Source organism: Narcine bancroftii, chromosome 2, assembly GCF_036971445.1.
Source record: "Narcine bancroftii isolate sNarBan1 chromosome 2, sNarBan1.hap1, whole genome shotgun sequence".
NCBI lineage: Eukaryota > Metazoa > Chordata > Chondrichthyes > Torpediniformes > Narcinidae > Narcine > Narcine bancroftii.
Window position 1 is genome coordinate 111,850,556 of NC_091470.1, and position 16,329 is coordinate 111,866,884.

Genomic DNA, 16,329 nt, shown 5'->3' on the forward strand with positions numbered 1-16,329 from the left:
GCTTCAAGAACCAAATGACCTTTTGGCCCTTTTATTGAGTAATAAAATGTGACTGTAAAGGCAGACCTCCTCCACCCTCACATGTCTGACCCTACCTTCATAAGTGCTCCAGTAGCAGCTCCAAGACAAGAATGACTCCGATCATTCCAGGCAGAATTCCTAGCGGTGGAGCAGAGCACTCCTCCTTGCTTCATAAACATACACCTCTCAAGCATGATGACATCACGATGATGCTGTCAGCCCGAGACCCAGGGCTTAACGTTTGTCTAATGAGCCTCCCCTGAGGGCGTTGCTCTCGCAGCTGCCTGTGCTGGTTCTCCCCACCCCCTCACTCTCCCCGAGTGCATGGGGGAGTCTGCTTCCTCTCGGGGATGCACGGCTGGACATCAGTTTTGGGTCGACTTCGTGCCATGCCCCTGGTCTCTGACAAACCCCCTCCACCTATTCTCTCCTTCCCCTTCCTGTCACCCCAAGAGAGAACTCTGTAGCCGGGGGTCGGAGGAGGAAATGAAAGGCAAGTCCGAGGAGAAGCACCCTGTCAGCTTCACACACTGGAGAGGTGGTGCTGAGAGGGTTCACTGGACACAGGGTAGAGCTGGCATGCATTCCCAGGGACCACAGGCACTCCGCTCTCCTCCTGTGGCTTGTGGAGATTGAACTATGGAATCTGCTTTCCCCCCTCCACCCCCCAACCAACCAGACTAAATCATGTTTTGGGGATGCCTCCCTCCCTCCCCATCTGTCACCCTGTCCCCAAAAGAGAGCTCTGCAGTCGGGGACAGGGTGTGGGGGTGGGGTTGGTGAGAAGGTGTGCTAAATTGCCACTACAGCAGTCCTGGTCTCTAATGATACTCCCCTCCCCCAATTCCCTGCCTCCCTCACTCTCCCACCAGTCATACCGTCCCCAAGGGAGAGCTCTGCAGTCGGGGGTTGATGAGGGGGTGCGCTAGTTTGCCGATCCTGTGGTCCTGGTCTCTAATGACAACTCCCCCCCCCCCCCCCCCCCACTTAAGATTCAGTAGGGCAGAAGAATGATCAAAGGCTGACTTCATTACCCATAATCCCCACGCAGCTGGAACTGCTCTGCATTTCTCAGAGCGGTTCCAGTTGTGTGGGGGATTATGGGGAAAAGGCAGCTATTGCTTGCTGCATATTTATGCCGTCATGTGGACGGGTGCCGCCACGGCTACTGTCGTCCCGCCTTCAGCAGCTCCGGAGGACGCACCAAGGTTCTGCTCAGCATAAAAGCGACGCTGGAGCAGCCTTTCTATAAAAAGGCAAGTTCAAATTTTTCTCCGCACATGGAGCCGGCCTCGAAGAAGAGGCTCTCCATAAAAACACCCAAATTCAATGATGGGTCAGAATGCATTTAAACAGACACAAAGTAAAAGGCGTGAAAAAAACCCATTGGTCAACAACTTTATTGTGAAAACAATACGACTTAAAAGGCCCATTTGTACAGGATTAAGAGACAATGTCTATCACACATCAGCAAAGGAGGGATGCGATTTTCAGGAAGAATTCATAGCAGATGGCCAAGTGACACGCACTCACTCTATTGCAGTGTTAAGTGTGGTGTTCCAACAAGGAGAGCTCACATTCCTCTCCTCTGCCACATTTCATAAAAACGTAGTTTAAAAGGATCCAACTTCTTTCTGTTAATCTTCGTTTTCAACAGTACTTCAGATCATCTCATTGAGATGAGTCTAAGACAGCAGGCCAGTGTATTTTATGTCGGGAGCAGTGCCATGTGATTCACAGCACTCTTCACTTCTGCAGGTTAATACATTATTGAACCACATGAACTTGTAATGAACACATGATATTACGCAGGCAGCTGGCTGGATTGGTCTTGGTCCACATGGCAACACTCTACTGTTTACCCAATCAAATCTCCAAGAGGGACTTCCAAATTTATCACATGGTTCACATCTCCCACTTGAGCATCAAGATTGTATCGTACATTTATAATTTACAGACTAGATTGCAAGGCAAAGAGGGAAAAAGCTCAAATACCTGGCACCAGTAAAATAATTGGAAATTTACTGTGGAAAGAGGATTTCTTTGCGAATGTGGCCATACTTCATTTTTCAGTAGCAAGTTGTAAAGTATCTTAAAAAAACACTATTGAGCAAGAAGAAAGAAATACATCACTTTCAGACACTTTGAATGATCTTGATACAAGTCGCCTGGCTTGGAATCAAACAGAAAATACCACAAGTCCTCATGCCCTTGTCATGGATCAGACTTGGATATCTGTATCAAACGATTAAGATTTTATTCCTAGTCATTTAACAATACCAATTTGAGAGCAAGATGCTCCTCATTTGGTGAGATTCAGGTATCTATCTAGAAGAAAGATCGAGCAGCATTTAGATTGGAGTACAATTACCTGCTCAAGCTTTTGATGTGGCATTTTTAAAAATAGAGTTTCATGGGGGTTTTCTTTGATGACAAACAGCAGAAATGGAAATTGCTGACAAGCAGAACATCTCAAAATATCAACATCAAACAGACACTAACAATTACTGGCACAAACTAGTGGATCACAAGGGGTTGCTTTGGTGGGAATTGGAAACAAAAGACAGAATGGTCTCGGGGCACTGGGAACTGTCCAATTCAGGACAGAACCTGTTCAGCTCAACATACAAATCACTGCTCCAATAAACCTCCAACTCTCAATTTCTTTTCACTTGAAAGGAGACTCTAGATTTTTAAGCAGGACCACACTCCAAACACTTTGCTGACATCATTACAGATTTTTAAATCAAGCATAAGTTATGTTCTCTTGTACAAACATGGAAATGGAAAAGCAGACCTTTCATTTTTGATACTGCAGTGTTGACATTTCCAAAGCATACTTGCCAAAAAAAGTTTTACTTTTAAGTAGCAAGTTTATCCCATAGGCACGAGAGTCTAGATTAAGTCTGTGAGAAAATGTATTATTGCGCCAATTCAGGGATTGTCAAATGTAGTTTAATTAAAAACGTGAGGGAAAAAAAACATTGTTCAACATTACTGAGGGCAGTCTCAGTACAAGCTTGGTCTATCATCTCACCATCCTGCCAAATTAAGAGCAGTCCACAAACAAATCAATTTATGTTATAAAGCTAATAAAATATGAACTTGCAAAAAGAAACCTTGAACTTGACATGAAAATGGAAGATCTCCCACCCCTCCCCCCAACCCCTTAAAAACCAGTCCAAGCAAATGTCTGCTTCTCTTGAAGGAGGTACAGGAATTTCTTTAGACATACAGATCCTCTTATCAAGTCAATCACAAACCAGCTGTCAACACGTCCTGGTAAGTGACAATGCTGAATCTTTAGTTGCCATCTAGCCTTTTCAAGCTTCAAAGATGTTAACCCTGATTATGGGGTAACTAAGACAATAAAACACAGCACAAGATAAGATTTCAAAGCTGCCAGTGATCAAGAACAGCAGTGGTGTTTTTTTTTACCCTGATTGTGCAGCACAGGGCTTCTCCCGAATGCCAAATGACTTTTTCCAGTGCTCATAAGGTGTCAAAATTAGACTGCACCATCTTCTTCTTTGACCCACTTTTCATTGATTTGGTTGCACCCTAGAAACAGAGAATTTGAGATTTCAGATAATAGGAATGCTGTATTAAAACAATAAGCTCACCTGCTGCAGTTAATTAGTAGGTTTTCTAGAGGAAAACTCCCTCAGAAGGCAGATTGATGGGGGAATTTGAACAGGCAAACAAGAAAATCTGCAGGTGCTGTGGAAGAGCATGCTGGAGAAACTCAGTAGGTCACGCACGCAGCACCCATGAAGAGCCCAGACCTGAAACGTTGGTTACCCTTTACTTCCTAGGGTTGTGTCGTGACCTGCTGAGTTTCTCCAGCACGTGCCTACTTCGCTCTGCATCCCTCCCAGCACTTCCTGATAGTCATTTTGCTATCTTGTCGACAAAGATTGCCACCCACAAAGGAGCTGGAGCAACTTCGAAGGTCACGAACATCATGACTGCCTTGACGAGGGGCTCAAGCCTGAAACGTGGGTTATCCTTTACTTCCTGTGGATGTCATGTGACCCGCTGAGTTTCCCCAGCACGTCTGTGTATTGCACTAAAAAAATGGCAACACCACCAGAGCTGCAACAATGGCAGCGCAGAGAAGGGACACAGGGTTCTTCCACAGGGTTCTGCTGCCAGTCCAACTACTGATGGCTCCGTGCAGGCTTTAAGCACCCTGTTAAAGGACCCTGTAAAATCCTGGGCCTGTGTTCGGCAGCAGCCATATCCCTTTTTTTGCAAGAGTCATGAGGCACACAGTCCCACTTCCATCCACTGGAGGTCCTCAAAGCATCATATTAAGCAGCCTGCTGGAATCCTGCAATTACAATGACTGGGTCTAAACTTTCTGTAGGTTTGGAAACTCATGCTTCAGTGAAATAACCAGCAGGGTACAACAATTGACATCTGAAAACTACCGTAGAAGTCGCTTGACAACTAACCTACTCAGAAGTCGTGACTTAATACACAAAAGTGCTGGAGAAACTCAGCAGATCGAAAGCATTCTTAATGGGAAAGATACATAACCAACGTTTCATGCCTGAGCTTTTCATCAAGGATGAAATGAAAAGCAGTTAGGTGCCTGAATAAAATGGTGGGGGGGGGGAGGAGGGAAGATAGAGCAGGGGAAGGAAGAGAGGCCCACAGGCAGGAGGTCATAGGTGGGTATCAGTGGGAGGGCAGCTGAGAAGTGAGAGGAAGGGGTAGCTCTGAAGGGAGAGGGAAGAGGGAGGAGAACTGGAGGAAAGGAGACAGAGGGTTGCAGAAAAATCAGGGAAACAGAAGAAAGGCCTAACGGAAACTGGAGCAGTCGATATTAATGCCATCGGGTTGGAAAGGGCCTAGACCAGTGGTTCTCAACCTTTTTCTTCCCACTCACATCCCACTTTAAGTAACCCTATGCCATCAGTGATTAGTAAGGGATTGCTTAAGGTGGGATGTGAGTGGGAAGGGAAGGTTGAGCATCACTGCTCTTGAGCCAATTGTTGCCGCAATATTTTGCTTGAGAAAAATTGTCATTGGCCCATTTCCTTTGGAGTTATGAAACCGTGCACATAACGAGTCAATGAGGGACAATTAAAACAGTGGTTTTCAAACTTTTTATTTCCACCCGAGTCCCACCTTAAGTAATCCCTTACTAATCACAGAGCACCTATGGCACAGGGAATACTTAAAGTGGGATGTGAGTGGAAAGAAACCACTGGCATAGATGGAATATTAGCTGTTGTTTCTCTGATTTGTGGGTAACCTTGGTTTGGGAGTGCATGAGGCCATGGACAGACATATCAGTGTGGGAGTTGGGTGCTTGACAATATAACTGACCCTGAAGTCATGACACCTGGTAACACAAAGCATTGCCACAGTGCCAATGTGTTCTTCGGCAGCCATTCTCTTTTTTTTTTTTTTTTTTTTTTAAATTTTTTTTATTTTTCACACCATAAATCACATTAGCCATGATATACACAATTTCTTTTTCACACATATACAGTGACTTGTAGAATATGCAGAGATACAGCACTGTTCTAAAGGGTCCTAATGCTGGTAGTTCTGTACAGGCATTGGAGGAGCCAATGGTGCTTTTAAACTAAAATCCTGCAACCGTGGCCTTGAGCCCAAGATGGTGGATCCTGCGCTCGGCAACAGCCACGTGGGTTTGCAGACTCTGGGGGAAACAGTGGACCAGAAAGGGGGGAGAACCACCACCCCACCAAACACCCATCCCTCACCCCCGTCGGGTAGAGGAAGAGGAAATGCCTTGGCAGGACAGTGACCATGGTGGCAGCCAGGTGAAGGACTCACACTGGCTGCGGGCGACTTGCAGTTGGGGGATCTGCTCAGGCTGCTGGAGTCGGGATCGTGGAAATCAGGTATCGGAGCTGGGATTCGAGAAGGTGTCGGAAGTTCGGATCGCCGATGGTTTGGACGGGAGTCTATGCGGCTGCAGAGTCTACAGGAACGATGGGAGGCAAATCCACGGACGTACACTGGCTCTGAAAGGAACTCTGTTTTGCTTCTTTCACTGATAGTAAGGGGCACCAGGTGACCCTAGTGGTGACTGTCTGCCTGATAGCAGGCAGAAGGCAATTTTGTGTGATTTCATGTAATATTAATCATGAGTCCTCTACCAGCATCACCTACGGCTCCTAGAACGCTTCCACCAGGGTTGTCTCCGCTCCATCCTCAACATTCATTGGAGCGACTTCATCTCCAACATCGAAGTACTCGAGATGGCAGAGGCCGACAGCATCGAATCCACGCTGCTGAAGATCCAACTGCGCTGGGTAGGTCACGTCTCCAGAATGGAGGACCATCGCCTTCTCAAGATCGTGTTATATGGCGAGCTCTCCACTGGCCACCGTGACAGAGGTGCACCAAAGAAGAGGTACAAGGACTGCCTAAAGAGATCTCTTGGTGCCTGCCCCATTGACCCCTGCCAGTGGGCTGATCTCGCCTCAAACCGTGCATCTTGGCGCCTCACAGTTCGGCGGGCAGCAACCTCCTTTGAAGAAGACCGCAGAGCCCACCTCACTGACAAAAGACAAAGGAGGAAAAACCCAAAACCCAACCCCAACCCACCAATTTTCCTCTGCAACCGTGTCTGCCTGACCCGCATCAGACTCGTCAGCCACAAAACGAGCCTGCAGCTGACGTGGACATTTACCCCCTCCATAAATCTTCGTCCGCGAAGCCAAGCCAAAGAAGAAGACATGACAATAAAGGAATTTTGAAGCTATGATGCACATCAATTGTCCTGGATAACTGGCACAATTCATTACCACTCTTCATCAAGGGGGCAAGGAAGATCTCTTAGCCCACTTAGAGGAAATTAAATATCCCCGAATTCCCTGTGGTGCCCAGCAAGAGGTTCTTACCCCTTAGAGGAAATTAAATATCCCAAATTCCCTGTGGTGCCCAGCAAGAGGTTCTTACCCCTTAGAGGAAATTAAATATCCCCGAATTCCCTGTGGTGCCCAGCAAGAGGTTCTTACCCCTTAGAGGAAATTAAATATCCCCGAATTCCCTGTGGTGCCCAGCAAGAGGTTCTTACCCCTTAGAGGAAATTAAATATCCCCGAATTCCCTGTGGTGCCCAGCAAGAGGTTCTTACCCCTTAGAGGAAATTAAATATCCCCGAATTCCCTGTGGTGCCCAGCAAGAATTCTTACCCCTTTGCCTCTTTTTCTGGAAACCTGCCCTTGTCTGATTAACTTGGAGCTTGGCAATTCGCAGCGTAATGAACTCTTCTGGCTCTCCGCCTCCCTGTCAGACTTGCACTCCTCTTGTGAGTCGCTCTCTACAAACTGACAGCTTGGCCCAGCAATGGGAGCTCTTTGAGCTGCAAGAGTGAAAAAAAGTGATTGAATGTAACAGCAGCATTAAGATTGGCAGTGAACTCTCACCTGAGAAGACCCATATCCAGAGTACCAATCGAGTTTAAATAGAAAACCTACAGCACAATACAAGCCCTTATGCCCACAAAGTTGTGCCAAACATGAAATTATCAGGCTTTCCCATAACCCTCTATTTTTCTAAGCTCCATATACCTATCCAAAAATCTCTTAAAAGACCTCCGTTGCCGGCAGTCTATTCCACGCACCCACTGCTCTTTGTGTAAAAACAATGTACCTCTGCACCTACTCACCAGCACCTTTAACCCGTGTCCTCTTGTGGCCACCATTTCAGCCCTGGGAAAAAGTCTCTGACTAGCCACATGATCGATGTCCCTCATCATCTTAAACACCTCTATCAGGCCACCTCTCATCCTCTGCCGCTCCAAGGAGAAAAGGCCGAGTTCATTCAGCCTGTTTTCATAAGGCCTGCTCCCTCATCCAGGCAACATCCTTGTAAATCTCCTCTGCACCCTTTCTACGGCTTCCCCATCTTTCCGATAATGAGGTGACCAGAACTGCGCACAGTACCCCAAGTGGGGTCTGACCAGGGTCCTATAGGGCTGCAGCATTATCTCTTGGCTCCTAAATTCAATTCCATGCTTAATGAAGGCCAATGCGCCGTAAGCCTTCTTAACCACAGAGTCAACTTGCACAGCTGCTTTGAGTGTCCTATAGACTCTGACCCTAAGATCCCTCTGATCTTGGGGTCCTAGTCCATGTTTAATTTTACACAAAAATCACCGTTGTGCTGAGCATCTGCATTTACCGATTACTATCCTGCAGTCTTTTCCTTATTAGATCCTGAGATTCAATTCTTGTTTAACTTTTGGACTGGAAATAAAACCCTATCTTCCAAATGAATCTGTCGCATTGCCCATTTTTTCGATAATTCCACAAAATCAAAAGACTCACGATACTCTCCTGCTGCAGAGAAGGGGTCCCCGGCCATCAGCTCTTCCTCAGGATAAAGAGGATCGCTGTAGCGTGCTGGCTCATCGACCTGAATGCTCGTTAAATCCTGCATACTGAAACTCTTCAGGTGCCCAGCGAGTGCTCCTTGACTCTGTAATACAGGGGAAGCAAGAGAGGCCTCTTTATTCCCATAGTGAAATGTAGACAGAATGGTCTGACTGGTAAAGGAACATTTTTAAAGGATGCCGATGAAAATGAATGGTCCAACATTTAAAATAAAATATCAATATCGTATGGATATCTCAACCATGCAACTGCAAACTGATCAAGTTAGCACAGTGGCTCGATGACAGGTCTGTTTGCATCTTGCAACTTGCATGGTGCTTTATTTCTCTAACTGCACAGTCAAGTTGTTTACATTTCTTTATTTGTTTGCATGTGCACATACATCTATCTCCCTTGAGAACAGTGCAAAATGAGGGTTGTAAGCGATGCTATATAATGTACTGTGACAATAAATCTGAACTTTAAATGTGCCGAGCCAATATTTACATGGCCTAATTAGAGCGTGACAGATGAACTTTTGGTATGCATCTGTTGAACCTTTGAAATGTGATTCCTATTATATAGGGAATGGAGCATTCCTTGGAAAATTTAAATCCAAAAGTACCCAAGATCCCATCTTGTAGTTGAGCTGTATACACACACACACAAAAATGATCAATTACAAAGGGCTCAGTTGAAGTCAAGTTATTGTCATGACAGCATTCATTCTCCAGTCCTCAATGCAAAACATGCAGACACACTAGATATAACACATTCAAGACAGACAATACATACATAGGACAAGTACTATATCTATATAAATAAATACAAAAGAGAGTGTGTGGAGTTCCTTTGGTCGTTCAGCGTCCTCACTGCCTGTGGGAAGAAGCTGTTCCTCAGCCTGGCAGTGCTGGCTCTGACACGCCTGCATCTCTTCCCCGACGGGAGCAGCTGAAAGATGCTGAGTGCAGGGTGGAAGGAGATCCTCAATGATTTTGTGCGACCTCTTCAGACAACGATCCCAGTAGATCACAATGATGGGTGGGGGGGGGGGGGGGTGGTGGAGGGAGACTCTAGTGATCCTCTCTGCCACTGTTTTTGTCCTGTGGATGGTCCTCCAATCTATTTCTCTGCAGCAACTGTACCGCACCGTGATACAGCTGGCCAAGACACTCTTGATAGCATCCTGTAGAAGGTTGGCATAATGGTAGCTGGTCGCCTTGCCTGCTCCAGTCTTGAGCTGGAAGTTTGGAGACAATTCCCGTTTTCAATGAGGCTATGTCAGTAGCCATCAAAAATCGGGCGAAAGAATGCAAAATAGGATTTGGACAAGATTAGAATGTTTTTTCCTCAAACAGTGAAATAAGATCTTTGACTCTCAGAACTCCAAACTGCACTGACAGGGATTTAGGACTAACTCAGTCCAGTGTCTTGTACTGGAGGTGAAGATTAGTGCACACACAGCCACGTGTCAATTTGATTCTTTTTTAATCAGCTCAGCTTGTTGAAGATGGCAATATAAGGAGCATAAAGGGCAACACAATTAGTGTAGCAGTTAGCCAACGCTGTTACAGCGCCAGTGTTCAGGACCAGAGTTCAAATCCAGCTCTGTCTGCAAGGAGTTTGTACGTTCTCCCCATGTCTGCGCAGGTTTGCCCCGGAGTCTCCGATTTCCTCCCACCCTTCAAAACATACAGAGGTTGCAGATCAATTGGGGGGCACAGGCTCGTGGGCTGAAAGGGCCTGTTACTGTGCTGTATGTCGAAAGTTAAATGATAAAAAAGGACAATAGCATACATTTACACAGTTATCTTTCATGCCTTTGGATGCTTGAGCAACTGCCCTCGGCTCTCAGCTCAAATGGCTAAGAAATATTCCAGCATTAATAAGGCAATGGCACAAACCTGTTGCTCCAATGTGACCCAACCCAAGTGATGTTGAAACTTGACTTGCATTCCAAGATGACTGTTTGAAGCAGCGGACCCATTCTAATACTTGCCTTTGCAGCAGCATTGACGGCAGCAGTTGCAGCCAGGTTTAGTCCCCTCCTGCCAAAATTGACCACCGTCTCATAGCTACGCTCTTTGGCTTGAACGATGAGGCAATCTATTTCCTGACGGGATGGAAAATGAAAATGGAAAGAAAAAGCATGCTTTTTTTTTAAAAAAAAGGAATAAACTTTCATTCGAAAACAACTTGATCTTCCTTTCTCTCCTTAACCACCCTTGCGTGGCTAAGCATTGTGGATTTACAGCACCATTCTTAAAGCCAAAGCACGATGCTAGAGAAACTCAGCAGTCCTTTATGTAGCAAAGATAAAGATACAGAACTCATTTCGGGCTCGATCCCTTCATCAAGGCATTGTAACTTTACTTCAACCTTGGTATCTGCAGACTTCCGTGTTTTACTTCTTAAAAAAGCACTTTTCCTGCATTAAATAAGACAGGTTTGCATGCAATGAAACCATTTGAGTGGGTCAGTGCCAGAAAATACTGAAGGGGAACATTTAAAGGACCATAAATTAATTTGTTCGTCGTCATGGGAGATGACAGCATGTTGATAAATACAAAAAAAAAGAGGGCACCATTCATACACAATGATTCTAGGTCGGATGCTCTGGAAGAAATGACAGGAATACAAAGAGCAGGCCTCATCACTGTAATAAAATGATTTCAATTTGGCATGCATATTCCAAATGATAATGGACTCCTTTGCTTTCCTTAAAAAAAAACCTTTGCTTTTCCCACGGGTTTCAGACCCTTGCTCAGCTAGTTCAATCATACTAGACAAGTTCTTGTTGTGATCTAGGGAGGACTGCAGAATTAGTTGACACTTTCCAGACCAGGTTTTGATATGAATCCACCAGTTTCCTCAGATGGAACTCTACAAACCTCTGGTGAAGAGTATTATGTTCACTTCCGGTCAACTCATCATAGGTGGGATGTGGAAGCCATGGAGAGGGCGCAGAGAAGATTTACTAGGAGGCTGCCTGGATTGGAAGATAGGTCTTTTAAGACAACGCTAGTAGAGCTGGGACTTTTTGGAGTGAAGAAGGATGAGAGGAGACTTAGAGGTCTACAAGATTATGAGAGCCTAGATAAGGCGGACAGCCAGCACCTGTTTCCCAGGGTGGGAGTAGCAAACACCAGAGGACATCTGTACAAAGTGAAGGGAGACATTAGGGAAACCATAGTTGTGGGTGCCTGGAATGCCATGCCATGGATGGTGGTGGAGGCTGGTATCATAGGCACATGGAAGGATTAAAAAAAGAGGGTTACAGGGTAGAGAGGGTTTAGTACTTTTTTTAAAGGAATATTTGGGTCAGCATACCATCAAGGACTGAAGGGCTGTTCTGTGCTGTAGTGTTCTGTGGATATGTTATCATCAGCTCATCCAAATAATAAGCCTCCGAGGACATCACAGGCAAAACCCTCCCCACCATCGATAACATCTACAGGGAACACTGCTGTCGGAGCATCGAGGAGCCACACTACCCAGCACATGCTCTGTTCTCACTGCCATCAGGAAAGAGGTATCAGTGCCACAAGACTCGCACCATCAGGTTCAGGAACAGCTGCTCCCCCTCCACCATCAGACTCCTCAACAACCAGGGACTCATTTAAGGACTCTTACCCGTGCACTTTGTTTATTTTTTTTCTCTGTTTTGCAGTTTTACATTTCTTTCTTTGTTTACAGGTCTAAGTATCTTGTATTATGTATACTTGATATTCATATGTATGGTTTGTATGCGTTTTGCATAGAGGACCAGAGAACATTGTTTTGTGAGTTTGTCCTTGTGCAATCAGATGACAATAAACTTGACTTGATCTTCTGGAGTAATTTTTTTTTTTTTTTTTTTTTACTACCAATAAGAAGCAATTCTGCCTGGCCCACAGGAAAAAGAATCTCAGGGTTGTATCTGACGTCATGTATATACCAGGACAATAAATCTGAACTTTAAAGCAGGCCTTCTGAGCAGCTATTCTTCAAATATGATCAAAACTATTTATTCACTCAATTGCTATTAACAGCACTCGGTGTAGAGATTTGCTGCTGTCTTGGCCCACATAGTGATCGACATTCAGAAACTGGGACTTCAAGGGAATAGTAAGGGGCTGGATTTCCCACTTTAATGATTTTAAAACAAGGGTCCAATTCCATCTTCAATCCTTCAATCACATCGAGTTCAAGTGGTTGGATACCTACTGGTAATCGTTGTACGAACAGCAGGCAAAAGCACGGTTGCGTATAGCGGCAGTACCTGCAGTTGAGCTTGGGACATCTTGATAAATCTGTGACTGAGGTATTTAACATCCAGGTGGAAAAATACTCCAGAAAATAAAATCCAACTAAAAAATATGGAAGCTATTGTCCAATGTTCAACTACCACAGAACATTTTGAACGCAGTAAGCTAGGTTCCATGACAAAAACCCTCATGACATTTTAAATGTCCAGTTCAAACTTCCAAATCATCACAAAACAAGTCAAATCTCAAAATCAGCCAGGTGTTTTACGGTTGTTCGTAGGAAGTTCATAGACTGATTTAAAAAAAAAACTTAAATAATGAATAGAATTCATCAATGTTACTTGGTCATTATCTACTTTGCTTAACCAGGCAAAGACAATAGCTTGATGAAGGGCTCAAGCCCAAAATGTTATCTTTGCTACATAATGTACACTGTTGAACCAGCTGAGTTTCTCCAGCGTTGTGTTTTTACTTCAACCACGGCGACTGCGGACCTCAGTGTTTAAAGACTATTCACAGATGGACAAATTCAGCACCAAAATGCAATTAAAAAAAAAAATGTTCATATGAGCATTTTATCAAACCAGAGTTTAATGTGCATCCAAACTAAATCTCAATGCTGGATCAAATCACATTCGAGTGAACTGCTGCCATTTTGCTCATTGAAATAAAGGAATGATGTTGCCATGAGATTCCAAACATCTAGAGGGGATATTCTCAATGTAGGCCCTTGCTCACCCCACATCCTGCCTCGGAGGGCACAGCACATTCAAGTTAAATTCTTTCTTTCTTTATACCTCACATATCATTAGGAGTCAGTAGTAGAGGAGTACAGAAGCAAACAAAACTTGACTGCTTTACAGGGAAGGGGGCCCATAAACTAAGCAGAGTCCTGGGGGGCTGGGTGGAAATAGCCATAAAAGGGTTGAGTATGGCTGAACTAGGGAACAAGCACCGATGATTTTGAAGGGCCAAAGTTTGCACACTTAATATCCCAAATAGCATGCCATTTTAGAACAATGATACTTAATGACTGAAGTGCAAAATGGATGGAAAGTGGTGAACAATCAAAAACGATATTTGGAAATTAAAACAGAAAACAGCGATAACACAGCTACTCTGACACAATACCTCCAACAGGAAATTACAAATCTGTTTCTTTCAGATGGTGCCTGGCCTGCTAACACTTGTGTTTTCGCTGGTACAGAAACAGTCATGATTGTACCCAACACGTGGTCACAGTTCCGGACATAGTTTGGTGGAGAGAGAGAAGGTGACGAGATAAAGAATAAACAAGAGCCAAGAATGATCTCGGAATGCCTTAAAGGAATATTTAAACTTGTGGACAGCTTCAAAATGGGGAAAACCCCTGGCATCTGACACCTATAGGAACTGGTCGATGCTGGATGTGCGAATGAGCTTGAGACTCCTTCTTACAATGCCTAACCAAATAACCAGCATTAAGAATAGACAGTGCAAAATATAAAGTAACTTGAAAAAAAAAATCAGTATTGTCGTCCTTAATTATGTAAAGTTCACTTTAATCAGATAATTTGCATAACTTGCAAAATTTAAATTCAAATCCTGGTTGCTAGTGCTTTAAGAGGGCTGTACTAGCTTTGAAGAAGACCGCAGAGCCCACCTCACTGACAAAAGGCAAAGGAGGAAAAACCCAATTTTCCCTTGCAACCGCTGCAATCGTGTCTGCCTGTCCCGCATCGGACTGGTCAGCCACAAACGAGCCTGCAGCTGACGTGGACTTTTTACCCCCTCCATAAATCTTCGTCCGTGAAGCCAAGCCAAAGAAGAAGACTAGCTGCTACACTAACCGCACCCCCCCCTTCTCCAAGTTTACAGATAAAACCTTACTCATATACTTAATGCTAATAAAAACTCTTACAAAGCAGGGATAGGGTGAAACTTTGGGAGAGTCACCCTAGTGGCACCAGCCAGACCTTCATCCTGGGTGCCGCCATTTTATTCAAACAAAACTTTATAGAAACTTTATTCAAACAGCTGCTGCGGGTGGGGCACTCCTATCTTTAAGGGTGAAGGTTGCTTCAGAGAACATTTACAATTTTAAACTTTTATTTATTTGTGTTAATTTTAACATTTAAAATATTTATTTATTTCCTTTTTTTTTGCAAGGATTTTACTGTATTTGACAAATACCAAAAGAAATGGCAAATGTGGAATCCAAATGAGATCATGTAGTCTGTTATGTTGAAAGCAACCACAGAACCTGCATGGTTGGGTATTTTAACGCAGTTACAGATCAAACTCAAGGGGAAGTTCCTCCTCCTCGTGAAGGAACTTGTTGACAGTTGGCGTCCAGTAACTGAACTAGAATTTTAAAATGGAATGAAACCCGGAGGTCTGCAGACACTGTGATTGTAGTAAAAACAGAAATGCTGGAGGAACTCAGCTGGTCTCACAGAATCCATAGGAGGTAAAGATGTTTTGAGCCTGAAGCCTTCTTCAAAGTAGAATTCTCTCTTTTTTTAATTTTTAAAAAAAATTTTGGTCATATCCATTTTAGCCGACAAGTCCATGCCACCCAATTAATCTACAACCCCCCGGAACACTTCAAATGGTGAAAGGAAACCAGAGCCCCTTGGGTAAACCCCATGAAGATACAGGGAGAACATACAAACTCCTTATTCGAACACTGGTCCCGATCACTGGCACTGTAACAGTGTGGCGCTATCTGCCACCCATCTCTCTTTCCCTTCCCCTCTGTCTCCCTTCCTCCAGCTCTGCACTTATAGAGCCGCCCATCCCTTCAATCAATTCTCACCTTTCCTCTCCAACGCATGTCCAATTAGTGCCCTTTCTTCCCTCCTCCCTCAGGTTTCTTTATTCAGATGCCAGCCGGCTTTTTGCTCACACCTTGAGGAAGGGCTCAGGCCCGAAATGTCAGTAATGCATCTTTACCTCCTACAGGTGCTGTGAGTCCAGCAGAGTTCCTCCAGCATCTCTGTGCTTTGACTAGAAGTTTAAAATATATGGTTGCACCAAATAATTTCAAAACATTTTCAAAGATTAAGAAATGACTATAGTTTTATGAATAGCTCTGCCTAATACAAGGGATACACTTTACCTTCTCTTTGGAAGAGAGTGTGGGATGAACAAACTTTCTGTAAATCAAGCTGGCGCCTTTTGTGTACGGGGACAAAAGCCAGATGACAAATACAATCTTTATTTCATAATAGAATGGAAACCTACAGGGAGAAAGGGATTTATTGTTCAGCAAGATAAGCAACAAACAGAGGAAAGTTCCAGCGTTTTTGCACAGTGGAATAACTGGAAAAAAAAAATCAGATCAGGGTTCATCCAGAAAGCAAAACACAAAATCAATAACCAACTCAGGTCAACATATATAATGTTATAGCCAACATTCACTTCTTACTGACAGCCACACAGCAAATCACTTTGTGCCGCAAATCTCCAATAATCTCCTGTTGTTTGGAAACCTATGGGTTCCTGTATCGGTGTCTCCTGATGCTTCCTTTAAAATCACTGGGGTCCCATTCCCACACTCCTTTTACACTCAGCGGGGCCTCAACTTACATTTACTTTAAACTCAACTAGTTCACTGGAAAATATCGTTATTGCTATAAAAGCTTAAAAAGGGGGATTTAAAAGGCATCAGGAAATTATTAAGAATTGTAACCAATTGAATTGAAATCTGTCAGTTCA

General features: G+C 44.2%; 1 protein-coding gene across 2 annotated transcripts in view; it reads right to left on the minus strand.

Annotated features, from left to right (window-relative positions):
• Window positions 1-1,410: 1,410 nt before the first annotated feature.
• LOC138752440 (receptor expression-enhancing protein 1-like) overlaps window positions 1,411-16,329 on the minus strand; it is a 31,089-nt gene continuing 16,170 nt past the window's right edge. For both annotated transcript variants that reach the window (XM_069915289.1, XM_069915290.1), the window contains exons 4-8: window positions 15,731-15,851; window positions 10,383-10,496; window positions 8,339-8,489; window positions 7,202-7,371; window positions 1,411-3,582 (exon numbers count right to left, since the gene is read on the minus strand). In XM_069915289.1, coding sequence (XP_069771390.1) covers window positions 3,514-3,582; window positions 7,202-7,371; window positions 8,339-8,489; window positions 10,383-10,496; window positions 15,731-15,851 — 625 coding nt within the window. In that variant the 3' untranslated portion in view covers window positions 1,411-3,513. The remainder of the gene's footprint in view (window positions 3,583-7,201; window positions 7,372-8,338; window positions 8,490-10,382; window positions 10,497-15,730; window positions 15,852-16,329) is intronic.